The 13,148-nt window shown below is 40.2% G+C and overlaps 1 protein-coding gene across 1 annotated transcript in view; it reads right to left on the bottom strand.

Annotated features, from left to right (window-relative positions):
• Nucleotides 1-825: 825 nt before the first annotated feature.
• ZNF804B (zinc finger protein 804B) overlaps nt 826-13,148 on the bottom strand; it is a 236,072-nt gene continuing 223,749 nt past the window's right edge. The window contains 2 exon segments of the mRNA XM_065629591.1: nt 826-4,516; nt 7,107-7,237. Coding sequence (XP_065485663.1) covers nt 826-4,516; nt 7,107-7,237 — 3,822 coding nt within the window.

The raw sequence follows: 13,148 nt of genomic DNA, 5'->3' as shown, positions 1-13,148 counted from the left end.
CTGCATCCCACTCCTGACATACTCTGTGCTACAGCCACAGGCAGGCAATGCCAAAGGACTTGGCTTCATCCACTTCTTTCCCTCGCCACCTTGGATGGTTGGCTCAGGGAGAAAAGTCACAGCCTGCTGTGCCAGCACAGATCCCCCTCTACACTAAGGGAATTTTTTGTTATGTACTTGTGGCTAGGCTGCAGTTCCTTTACACTGTACAAGCAACATATCTCAGTGGTAAAATCACTAAAGTACCTTTGAGGTGTTGTTCTGACTCTCATCTCCCGGTGTTAACTCACCAGGTATGACACTGAGGCTCCTCAATTTTTTGGCCAGGAGACAGAACTGGGGACTTGTGGCCCCGGATGCCTTATTTTTTGCTCAGTGTGGAATATCTTAAACAGCCCAAGCACTATGCCATTGCATATACACAGTCGGAAAAGCAAACCTTTGCGCTGCTTTAAATTGTGCTGCTTTAAATCACTCAACAGTGTTGATATTCTTGGTCCAGTTGTGTCTGGGTGCTGTGGTCCTATTCTTACTGACAGCCATAGACTTTACTTCAAGCTGTTCTTTCCAAACCTTCTGCTGAATGACATTTAGCTGGACCCCATCCCCCTTGTGATACTATCATAAAAGGCTTTAAAACAGCTTTTACTCAGTGATACAAGAAAGAAATCAACATTCATGTGCCGTCAGCCAGACTGTGGACTTTAAAATATTTGCTGTTGTGCTCTCAGCAAAACAGGAGTTTTCCCCTCAGACATATGATTGAACACTGAATAATTTATTTTATTCAAATTTGGGTTTGGAGCCATGGTGTAATCATTTGGGCTAGTTTAAATAGCTAGAAACACTGAAAACTTCTTTTATTGTTGGTAACTGCTGAGACTGGCTAGAGCAAGAATGGTGATGGGGCTCTTGCCCTTGGAATAATGGATGAACCAAGGGATTTGGATGTATAGCAGAAGGTGTGGCTGCACTCAGGTGTGGTGTAAATAAGGCTGGGATATACGCAGTGTGTGGCAGTGCAGGGAGGGTCAGTGGGGAAGGTTGGAGGGGGGTGGTGGAGACAAAGTGCAATGGGTGTCCTGTCAGCAGAGCAGGGTGGGTGGGAATGAGGGCTGGCGCTAATGGGGAAAGTGATATGGGTGTGAAATGTGCCTGAGAGAGGGGGTGGAGGTGTGCCGGGGAGAGATGGCTGCCATAGGGATGGACAGATGCCGAGACAGCAAAGCGTTGCAGCAACGTGTGGTGAATGGTGGTGACAGTAGCGTGCTGCTGGACAGGGAGGGCAGGAACTGCTGGTGTTGCAGAGAAGGCAGCTGGTCCTGGGGCAGGCAAAACTTTCAGGTGTTTTGCCAGAAGTTGTTTCTGCATATGCTGCTGAGCTTGCAGCTGCAGCAACCTATATTTGTCTACTTCCTCTGGTGAAAACGTGATAGGCTGCTCCGTTAAAGGAGGGGAGGTGGATTTACTGTACACTTCTAGGTCATTTACTGTGTCATCATACTTCTGCATAGCATTTTCACAAAGAGAGTCTGAACTGCCTTCTGCATGGTTTGAGTCCATGTTTACATCGTGTAGTTCTTCTTTGGTCTCTGTTGAATCAGCAACAACAGAATATCTATTAGAGGGAAAAGCACCAGGGAAATAATTTGGTACTGGGTCACAGCTTTGTATAAAGGGTTGCACTTCACTAATGAAGAGATTCGATTGTTCCTTTATTGCTGTGTTCGTTTTTATGCTTGGGCTCTGATAGCCTGTTCCTATTTGAATGATGTCTTTAAAAAGACAATGATTATAATCAGTGCCCGTTGAAAGAGCAACATTAGTTATCTCTGATGCTTCAAAGTTGTTTTTCTTCACACTGGTATCCAATGAACTGATTTCATTATGCCTCATGTCATTTTTACCTATGCTTAGCAGTTTATCTGGTGAAGGTAACATTGCAGTGTCATCTACTGGTGACGAAAATTGAAGAGCAAAGTGACTTTGCGAGTGATCCTTTAATTCCACTCCACAAGTGTTTGAAAACCTCTCTGAATTTTGTGTTTGTTCCTGGGCTTTCTTGGACTGCACTCTTTCTAAAAGTAAGCTGGCTGTCAGTGACTTTCTTTTTCCACATATGTCTTTTGCCAGGTTTTCAGACGAGCAGGTGGCAACATTTTTTGACTGACCATTCACATTCAGAAAGTCATAATGCGCAGTTTCAGCTTTTCCTGGTTCAGAGTTAGAATCTCTTTCTGCATCCTCTTTTGTTTTGTTTTCACAGTTGTCAGTCTCTTTTGAGAAGGATTCTGAACTGCTACCTCTTGACATTCTGCTACTAGATGACCTTTCACTGCTCCTTGAATCTCTGGTGGAACAAATTTTGGAGCTATGGTAGCTTCTACTTTGACTGTGCATTTTGCAAAAATGCCGGTGTCTACATCTGCTGTGTTTAGATCTGTCTCTGTGTTGTAAAACTTTATGTCTTGACCATCTTCGACATTTAATGGTGCCCCTCTGTGTACAGTTCCTAGTTCTGTGACTTCTACCATGACAATGATAATCCTCATCTGTACCTTCAGAAGCAAAAATACACTTGTGCTTTCTGTGTTCACATTTGTGCCTTTCAGCTGTCTTGCTTTTTCTTTTACAACAAAAAAGCAAATGATTTCTGCTGTGATTGTTCAATGTGGGATTCATGTAGCTCATGTAGCTACTTGTATCACTACCTGAAGTGTCAGAATAGCTGGAATGTCTGTCAGAAGAGGATCTTTGAGGAGATGGGAATCTCCAGCATCTTGTGTAACTTGCATTTCCTTCATTTTCCAAATAGTTGCAGTTTGAACTGGATTTGTAATTAAGGGAACTTCCACTAGAGTCTTTTCCACTATCACTTACGTCACTGTTGCAGCTGACCACATCTTGAACAGATCTGGAGTCATTTTGCTTTTTACATTTTTCTTCAGAATAAATTAAATGACATTTTGCAGCTTTAGACTTTTTAATCCTAGACATAAAAGCAGAAAAGGAAATGCTTTCGTTTCTAATGTTCTGGTTTTTTCTTTCACAGCTATGAAAATGATGCTTTAAAGATCTTCTCAGTGGTTTTGTATGAAGGCTTTTTCCTGTCACATAATCCTTTTGTGAGAGATCAAGGTAAGCAGGCACTTTGGGTATATTTTCATTCAAATAATCTGCGATGTATTTTTGACCATTTTCATTCATTTCTTTCCCTATGTCTGACTCAGCTTTTTGCTTGGCCTTTCTTGGATTTAGGGAACCTTTCATCTTCTTTGGTTTCAACAAGTGATTATCTTGTTCATTTGACATTTGCTTGTGTTTTATTAAACCTGAGGCTTCATTTTCATCTGCAGTCTTATTTATAGAGTGCTCTTTACAGCTTTCTTGGTTTGTTTCATGCTGTTTACCATCTCTGTGATTTAAAGAGAGTCTGAAGTCAAAATACAATGGATTACAGCCATATGAAATACAGGGCTCAGTTTTTGTAAACAAAAGTAATTCTGTGGGCCACTGCAGAGCAGTGGTGCCATCTTTGCTCACTACATGGAGGAAAGGTAATGCCTGGGGCTTAACCTCTTTAACCATGGTCTCCCTTGGAAGCATTTCCATATTGCCATTTGTGGTTTCCGAACTCTCTAAAGATCTTTCTTTTTTTACCACCCCAGGACTATCAATAATGTTGCTTCCGCATGCCAGCTGAGGTGCCGGCCATTGGGGGAGCTCAGGTAACTGGTCACGCAGGTGGCCATTGCTGTGCTTGTAGGTGTTCGGCTGTGTACAAAAATCACTAGCCTGGTATGAAGGTGAAATAAGAGCTTCCAAAAATTTGTAAGACTCATTCAAATGGCTTTCTTGCTCTGTTTCTCCAAGTGAACCAGAAAAATCCAAATTTGAAAGATGCATTCTGACTTTGGAAAATGAAAGATGAGCACTGATCTTTTCTTCTAATTCTCTATCACTGCTTTTATAATTTTCCTTTACCATCTTAGGTTTTGTTGCTACATGACTTGGTACACAATTATCCAAATCCATTTGGTTTTGAGTAATAGGTGGCCCTTTATCCAAGCTTGCTTTCACATCTTCCTCCAAAACTGTGCCAGAACGACAGCCCTCAAGAGCTTGCTTTGCTTTATGGTTGGAGGATTCACTACAATCATTTCCTTCTTCAGAGTTCTCACTGAAGACTGATGCTGAGGACTCGAGCTTCAAAGGGACCTTTTTAGAGAATGAGAAAGACACTCCTGCCCTTTGAGAAGCATTAGTCCTATCTGGGAGCACTTGTGAGACTTGATTTCCAAGTGCATGGGGTCTTTCAGTAGAGGACTGGTGCCTGCTTACTATAGGCTGCTGTTTCTCTAGTATGTTGCTGGAGAAACCTTGTCCTTTACTTATGGTGGTTCTTTGAGAACTGGCTGTGAACTTGCTGCCCTTGTACAGGAAAATGCCATCCGGTGATTGCTGCTTTTCCACAACTAATCTGGGGGCTTTAAGCAATGGTCCAGTTCCAGTGATGCTGTAAGGTAATAAAAAAAAAAAAAAAAAAAAAAAAGCTGTATTAAGTAACCAAGTTAAAACAGAACTCACATTTGACGATGTCTGTCTGGTAAAGAAGGGTGTCACCCATGCTGTTACAGGGGAAAACTAAGTTTCTAAAGGGTAAATGTGCAGTATAGCCCTGAGCTCTCACCTCTATATGGGCAAGACAGTCTTTACACACAGGAAATTATGTGATTCGAAGTCAGCACATTAATACTCTTTTTCAGAGTTATGCCCACGTACATCCAGAACAAACAATATTGTCTTTACTCTGAATTTATGTCAATTACAAGTATGTGCTAAGTCTTGGTTTTCTGAGAGGCTACTGAAAAGGAAATTGTGCCTGGTTTAAAATGCGACACTTCGACCTGAAGCATCTGCACAATCAGATTCCATAAGAGAAAAGGCAGCATTCTTCTTGCTTAGGGTAGATGATTTTTTTAAGCATAGATTTTTATTTTAGCTTTACATTTTTCTACAATAAATGATTTTGTGATGCATGCAAAGTATAGTAATGCTAAAACTATCATCAAATGTTAGTGGGGAAAAAGGCACAAGATCCATTTCCATTGGTATTAATGGTAACTTAAGTATTCTCATTATCAACCACCATTTGACTTTCTTTGTCATATTTTCTCCTTCTGTGTTCTACTTCCATTAATTACATTTTATCTATTCCCAAAGTGTCTCAGATTTTAAATCTGCAGTTTAGTTTTCTTGCACTTCAAAAAAAAATCAACCTATTCTAAGGTAAATCATTGATTTCTTGCAATGGATAAATAACTGAGGTTGGAATGACTGCTGCCATTTTCCTTTAGAGATGAGATATATATAACCACCAAACGTTATTCCAAGTAATATTTTAAACATGCATTTCATTCGACCAGTTATCTACATTTGCTATCAAAGCAGTACTACAGTACACTTACATGAAACAATTTTGGAACCAGCTTCAGTAAAGAGTTTGATTAAAAATTCGAAAATATTGTAATTAAGTGTAAGTGAATTACGACTGCCAGATCTGCATAACAGCTATCTATAGATAATCAGGAAGCTTTATAAATGCTATAAAAATGCATTGATCTCCAGCAGTGGAAATGACATAAAGACTCCCTGGAGTATGGTCAACTCAGAGTATGAGAATATGTATGCATTTCTGAGAATATATTTGCATTTGCCACAAATTTGGCATCAGGAGATACAAATCCACCCCTATATATACATGAAGAAGGAATTATCTCTTGGAGAAGGCATGTAAAGAGATCCTTTTCAAAGTCTACTTAGAACAGCAAAATAAAGCTGCATTTTTCAGCTTTTCTGTGCATGAGATTAACAGTAATTTTGTTGTCAAATTGTACTAGCTAGTTGTAAGGAACTCTGTTGGAACCTGAGACACAGTACTTGGGGACAAAAACAATTGTTTTCATGTGTGTGTGTATAGACTTTGGCTTAGAAGGGCTGGCTTTCTGTCCTGCCTGAGCAACTGGGAATGCTACCGCTCCACTGGGATGACAGCTCACAGCCCCCCCTGAACCTGTTAGTCGTTACAAACAGGAATGGCAAGCTGTCTTACCAGGCTCTTTGTAAAGAATTACGGACTCCTGACTGTTTCTAAAAGCAAACCCGCTTTTTTTTACCTCCCAGTCTCTCTCTGGCTCTCCTGTAATCACTGACCTTTTCAGTCTATCAGAGACTACATCTTCAAACGCATGGGCATAAAGTATCTTCCCACACCAAGTTACATTGCTTTCAGTAGATTTGTATGAAAATGGAGTTGTAACCATAAAAGTGATACATTAGCGCTAAACTGTTATATTTCAGCAGATTACTCAAAAGCAATTACATAGGCCAAAATGAGTGTATAATAAACTCTGAATGTTATTATTTCCAGAGTACAGTAAGCTGGATATGAATTTAAAGGGATGCCTGTTTAATTATCTACTTAATTCATTACAGTCATAGCTTAACATAAACAATTGGTCTGGTGGCAATCTATTCTACTGAAGCATCCAGTGTCATTAAACAAAGGAGATTTCTCAAACATAAAGGTCTATTAGTGCAAACTTTGTACTGTATCTTGATATGAGCTAACAGTATTGGATAAACTTAACTCAGTTACTTGTTTTTCATTCGCATAATGATACTTCCATTACTCTATGGAGAAACTGTGATGACCTCATTATACTAAAAGTAGTGAAAATCATTTACACACTAAGTATAGATGCTCCAAGAGGGGTTTTCCTCTCCTGTTCACTTACTATCAAATGATGACAGTGATACTAATCTATTCATAAGATAAAATGGTAATATTATAAAAACATCTTCAAACCACTCTGTTCAGAAGAGATGAGATTAACTGGCTACAGGAAAGAAAAACACAAACCTTCAAATAGCAAGTAATTAATTCAGGGGCTTTCAATTTTATGGTTTGCAGAACAGGAATATTTGGAGTTGGGGACAGTGGAAAACAATCACTGTACACAACAGAGTGTAGGAGTAAAAATAGGAAGACTTCTGGAACTGAGGAAAGAGGGCATAAATATGTAATACAAACTTTAAATACTTGCCATTCTGACTGCTTCCGTAACTCTGCAAGCTGGTGAAGCCGCTTGAGTGCTTTTTCCTGCTTCTTCTCATCTTTCCATGACTTTGAGGCCACATTTCGAGCAAATTCCCTTTGTTTTAAATCTTTCAATCTCTGTGTGAAGACAACAAAAAGAGAAGAGATTAAATACATACACAGTGGATGCATTTCTTCTTACGCAATTTATTTGCTTTTGGTGAAGTTAGTATGTAAGTAGAGAGTGAAAATATACTTAAAATGCTATCGTCCTAAGAAGAAATTGAAAATGCTGGTTTTCCCTAAAAATACAATATGATTGGGCCATTGCTATTTAACTGATCTATACCTACATATGAATGATAACTTTTTAGTTTCTTATGAATACACAGATCTTCTTCTGTGTACAAATACATAGACTCCATTTAATGTAGTAGAAATTTTCCTATTTAATTCAGTCAGTTGGAATTTAATTCATAGACATACACTAGAATAAGGCTGAAGGCATGTGTGTAGTATATTTTATACATCTCTATACTTGCACATACATGCATGGATGCATGTGTGCTTCTGTGTTGGTTTTGTAGCTTTTTAAACTGCATTTGTTTTTCAATGAAAGAACTACTGTCGGAAATATTTGGTCAGGAAACTCTTTAATGGTTATTTTTACAAATTTTTTTAGCTCCTCCAACATCTGTAAATCAGGTAATTCCTGTAATCACCTGTTGGAGGAAGCAAAATTCTTTGCCTTTATTACATTTTCTATTACCCATTTTTGCACTGGTGGTAGAATAAGGAAAAGTGGTAGAGAAGAAGATGCAAACCAAAAAGTGCCAAAAAACATCCTCTGCAAAAAAAAGTGGTGCTGTCTTGCCTTTGAGTTCACTGTGTTTTGTAGGACTCAGTAGGTCATGTCCAGCCTTACAGCTCCCCGGTTCAGGTTCATGCTTCCAGGTTCCATGGCAGAAATACCAACCTTCCTTCTTTCACCACCTCTCCGGTGCTCTGCGGTGTTTGGGGAAGGCAGGTTTACAAGCCAGAAGGGACCTCTGTGCATCAGCCAGATGTGCAAACTGCAAACCTTGAGGACTAGGACTGAGAATTAAACTGCTGCATCTACTTGCCCGTTGGTCTGGAGGTGGCCCTGTGCTCTTCTGTGAAATTCAGTACTATAGTATCAACACCTGGAAATGTTAAATTTTCCATGGAATCCAGAGAGCTGTTTTTGCAAGCTTGACTTGAAGAAAGGCTTTGGTATAAAAGTCTTTTAAAAACTGCTGCTCGACTGCCAGCACCTATGCCTACTTGCCTGTCCAAGGTTCCTTCCAACCCAAGCTATTCTCTGATTCTCTGACTCTATGATAGACATCCTAATCACTGCCATCATCTCATACTGGTTTTTTGCCTATATCATGGCCAAAGTTGCAACATGAGTCAGTAGGATAAATTGGAAGGCTGAACCAGCACTATAGCAGCAAATATTGCTTTCTGCAGTTCAGGTATGTGGAGCAGTCGAGCCATGGCACAGAGCTCTGCACAGGTCAACAGGTATCTGTGTTTGAGAAACAGGGCTGATAGCAGAGTCCTCAGCTTTTGGGGGTCAAGAGAATGATCAATGCATGAGAGAGAACTGCTTTCTGGGGAGAGGTCTAGGTTTTGTCAGTAGGTGAAGACAAAGCAAATAGATGAAAACCACTGTAGAGTTGCTTTATACAATCTAAAGAGAGGGCAGCTTTTTTCTCCAGCTGAAATAGGTCATCCAGTTAGTGGCAGTGACCTATTATGACAGAGAGGCATGGAGGAACCCTTGATGGAAACAGGCCATACAGGGTTAGTGACTACATTCCATGAAGAGTGCTGGAAAGCTGTAGTGGGTATCTCCCACCACTGTCACATGAGCTGTCCTTCAAGTATGGGATTTAAACAAGCAAACAAACAATGAAACAGATAACCTCTGCGAACAAATAAATGCTGGGAGACTAAGAGCAGAAGTTTCTTGTTTGCTTTCAGCCTTCTGGACACCAAGGCATGTGCCTCTGAGCACTGATCTGGAGGTGGGGAGAGCTAGGCTGCCCATGAATCACCTGCTCAGGGAGCTTAAGAGCTGGCTCTCAACCACCCTGATGTCTCTGCACAGGTGGACTCCCTTGGATGAGGAGAAGGCCAGAAAGGCAGTTGCTCAGGGAACTGGTGCAGCTCCAACCAGCAAGAACTGTCCTGCCACCTGGTGCCTGTTGAAAGTTTAACCATATTCATCAGAAATATTCACACTCGCAAATCTGTATTATGTGTCTCTGGAAAGTTTCTATCAGCTCCAACATCTAGTACTTCACCTAATTAGACTCTGAAACAGGACAGCTGCAATGTTCTCTTATAAGGTCTAAGGCTCCAGTTCCTTGGAAATAAATGGTTGCTCCATCGCATTTTTAGCTTTTTCCTGTCCCCTTAGATGACCTCTCTTACTGTTCCTTCAACGTCATTCCTTGCAATGTACAGTAAAATGGATGAATATGTAAGACAACATTACTTTTGGCCCACAAAAGTAATGTAAATAATATGTTAAAGCCAAAGCTGTAAAATAAGTGAGACAATCTTCCCAGAATGAAAACACACTTTCTGTCACCTAAGTAATATTCACAAGAACGTAAAGATATTTAAGCAGTAAAGATCCTCTCCTCCATAAACATAGGTAGTCTTATTAACATCTTCAGTGTGAAGAAAGGGCAAAGAAACACACTCGAGAAATGTCCTTTAGTGCTTCTTGCTATGTTTTAGCTGTCACCATGAGCTGGTTGGTATCACACATAAAGCATTCATGAGGAAAAACAGAAACATTTTCTACCTGTCAAGGCAGCACAGAACAATGTGAAAACTAGTACTATGGAGTGCAGGTACTGCAAAGCAATACCATTTAACTTCTTTGACAGTTGGGATGATAATCAACAAAGCAAATGGATGAACACTAAGAATAGAAGTTCTTGCAGTATTTTTTGCTCTCTAATGGCATACAGCATGTGTCAAGGAAGTAAAGAAAAGAATAAAAAAATATAGTAAACATAGCAGAGAATGCATTTACTGGAGATGAAATCCAAGAAATCAAAAGCATCTACAGTCTGAACAGAGAAAGGACTGTCCCTGCACATCCCCTCATCGAAATAAAAAAAGCTGCACTGCCAGAGCTCCAGTTAGGAGTCATAATTAAATTTGTCGGCTATGTTGGATAGACAGTGGAACTGCTCACTGAACCTGCAAAGCCGTGGTTTTCCTCGCTAATAACCTGTGCCAGGCTCCTGACAGGCACACAAATATTTTCTGCAGGTGGTGCACAACAGCAAGCAACTGAGCAGGTACCTGAATGACAACCCTAAGCTCAGCAGGTGTGCTTCAAAATTAACATCGCTTTACATGGTAATTGCATTTTTCCTGTAATTAGGTACTTAACTGGGCATCCAAATAGAGGCGTGTATAATAGATTATGATTTATTTAATAGAAATCTTGTGTTCTGTCCTTCACCTGCTACCAATATCATTGCCATGGAGTTATATTTCATTTTTAGACTCATGTTCTATTCTTTCTCTGGTTTTCATGTGCATGTGTGTGGACATTGCCATATCTAAAAGTAGCCCATCCCTTTTTTTATGAACTCCCACACAGAATATTAAAAGATTACAAAATAGCATTCACTGTTATGGAAAGATTTGTTCATACAACCAGGCCTGAGTCATGTTAGTTCCTCTGTCTAAGACACACTCAAAAACTGCTGAATCTGTTCTTTTCCTCCTGAACTCTGGCATGAATCACCAGGAGATCCAAATGGGTTAATGGAGCTGCATCTTCACTGCCTACTTTTTCTAGACATGAGATGTCAATGGATCAATACCTGTACTTTAGCAGTTTCTGCCCATTCTTAATGTTTGGTTGTTTTTTAAAAATTGTTGCTTCATTGTGGCCGGTACTTGCTTTTCACTGATGTATGAGCACCTCCAGTGTACTCACTACTGGCTACATTTGCATTACTGAGATTACTTTCTTTCCAGAGTTATGACCCTGATTTCTGTTCCTCTCTGTGCAGGTGAACATTTCTCTGGATTGCTATTCATCTGATCCAATTTAGATGCCTACAGGAGTTGCTTAGATTTTTCTTTATGACCACTGGAAAGAAAGCACTTTTACGGACCTAATTGCCATTTTTTAAAGCAGCTGTCTAAAGCAGAGGGATAAAATGAGCTGTAAAAGTACCTCTTTCTTTTCATTGCGTAAGAGGGTATTAAGGGTAGCTATCTTAATTTTTAAGGGGTACTCCTCTAAGAAGGTGACATGGCTGACAGCCCAGCTGAAGTGCCCCTACACCAATGCATGCAGCATGGGCAGCAAACAGGAGGAGTTGGAAGCTGCCATGCTGCTAGAAAGCTACAACCTGGTGGCCATTAATGAAACTTGGTGGGACAGATCCCATGACAGGAGTGTGACTATCAATGGCTACAGGCTGTTCAGGAACAGGTATACAGGGAAGAGTTTAGGGACACTGCATGGCTGTGTATGGATGGGGTCAGGAAGGTCAAGGCACAGCTGGAGCTGAACTTAGCAAGGGATACAAAGAATAACAAGGGCTTCTATAGGTATGTCAGCCAAAAAAGGAAAGTCAAAGAAAGTGTACGCCCCCAATGAGCTAGGCTGGCAGACTAGTAATAGTGGATGAGCAGAAGGCTGAGGTACTCAACAGCCTCAGTCTTCACTGGCAATATCTCTTCCACACCTCTCAAGTGAATGGACTGCAAGACAGGGACTGGGGGAGCAACTGTAAGAGAAGATCAGGTTCATGAGCCCCTGAGGAACCTGGACATACATAAGTCTATGAGACCTGACAAGATGCATCCCAGAGTCCTGAGGAAATTGTCTGATGTAGTTGCCAAGCCACTCTCCTTGATGTTTGAAAAGTCATGGCAGTCAGGTGATATAAGGAAGAAATTTTTTACAGTGAGGGTAGTAAAACACTGGAACAAGTGGCCCGGAGAGGTGGTGGATGCCCCATCCCTGGAGACATTCAAGGCCAGGCTGGACGGGGCTCTGAGCAACCTGATCTAGTTGAAGATATTCCTGCTCATTGCAGGGGGGTTAGAGTAGATGATCTTTAAAAGTCCCTTCTAACCCAAACTATTCTATGATTCTATCTCAGAGTTAGACTTTTGATAGACAGAGGAAACTGGTGGTATTGGTACATTTTCATTGCTGCAGATAATATTCATATTTCCAGGTTGCATAAAAGAGTACTTTAAATTAGTGTGCTTTTGGAACATGCAATATAAAGTTGAGGAAGACATCTGGGCTTGCTTTATAAATCATTGCCAAGAATACAGAGAAGTCTTTCATAATCTGCATTTCCTTGCCATATTTGCCACCCCTCGTTCTCCAGGGGGTCTCTGGCTTCAGGAATCATTTCTTCTAAATTGCTGTCTCATACATTCTCTCTCAGTTTGAGGACCACAGGACCACAGTAGTGGGGCACAGCATTACTTCTTTTGAGCATTCTACCAGGGACCACACTCATCCCATTATATAGATTTAACAAGGTTCTCAGTATAACTACTTCAGATACTGGAGCAAATAACAGTTGCTACAAGTATACTGAGAAGCAAATCCTCTTATTCACAGCAGCATAACTGCATTGATGTAAAGAGAAGGCAGCTTTGGAAAAAATAATTTTCCATGCATTAAGTTAGAAAATGGCAGATGAGTATGAATTAGATAATTTTTTCCACTTACATTTAGAATTTTTTCCCCTGAATATCATTTACAATGCATCCTCCAAAATATTCATCATTCTGTAATGCTTTGCAGTCCCAGGTAAAAATGTAATGTATACCACTAGTTTCTTTAGTCAGCATTAGGTATATGTCTCCTGTCATGTTTAGAGAGTTTTCTCTGAATCTAAGTCCATGAACTAATGTGAGAGTTTGAGTGCCTAATTTGCTTTAAAGATTGATTTCCACTTTGCTGAAAAGCTTTTTAATTAAGTTCTAAACAAATTCACCATTGAAGAGTTAAATG

Source organism: Caloenas nicobarica, chromosome 2, assembly GCF_036013445.1.
Source record: "Caloenas nicobarica isolate bCalNic1 chromosome 2, bCalNic1.hap1, whole genome shotgun sequence".
Classification (NCBI taxonomy): Eukaryota; Metazoa; Chordata; class Aves; order Columbiformes; family Columbidae; genus Caloenas; species Caloenas nicobarica.
Note: the sequence above shows the minus strand (reverse complement) of the source record. Positions and strands in the feature narration are given on the sequence as shown.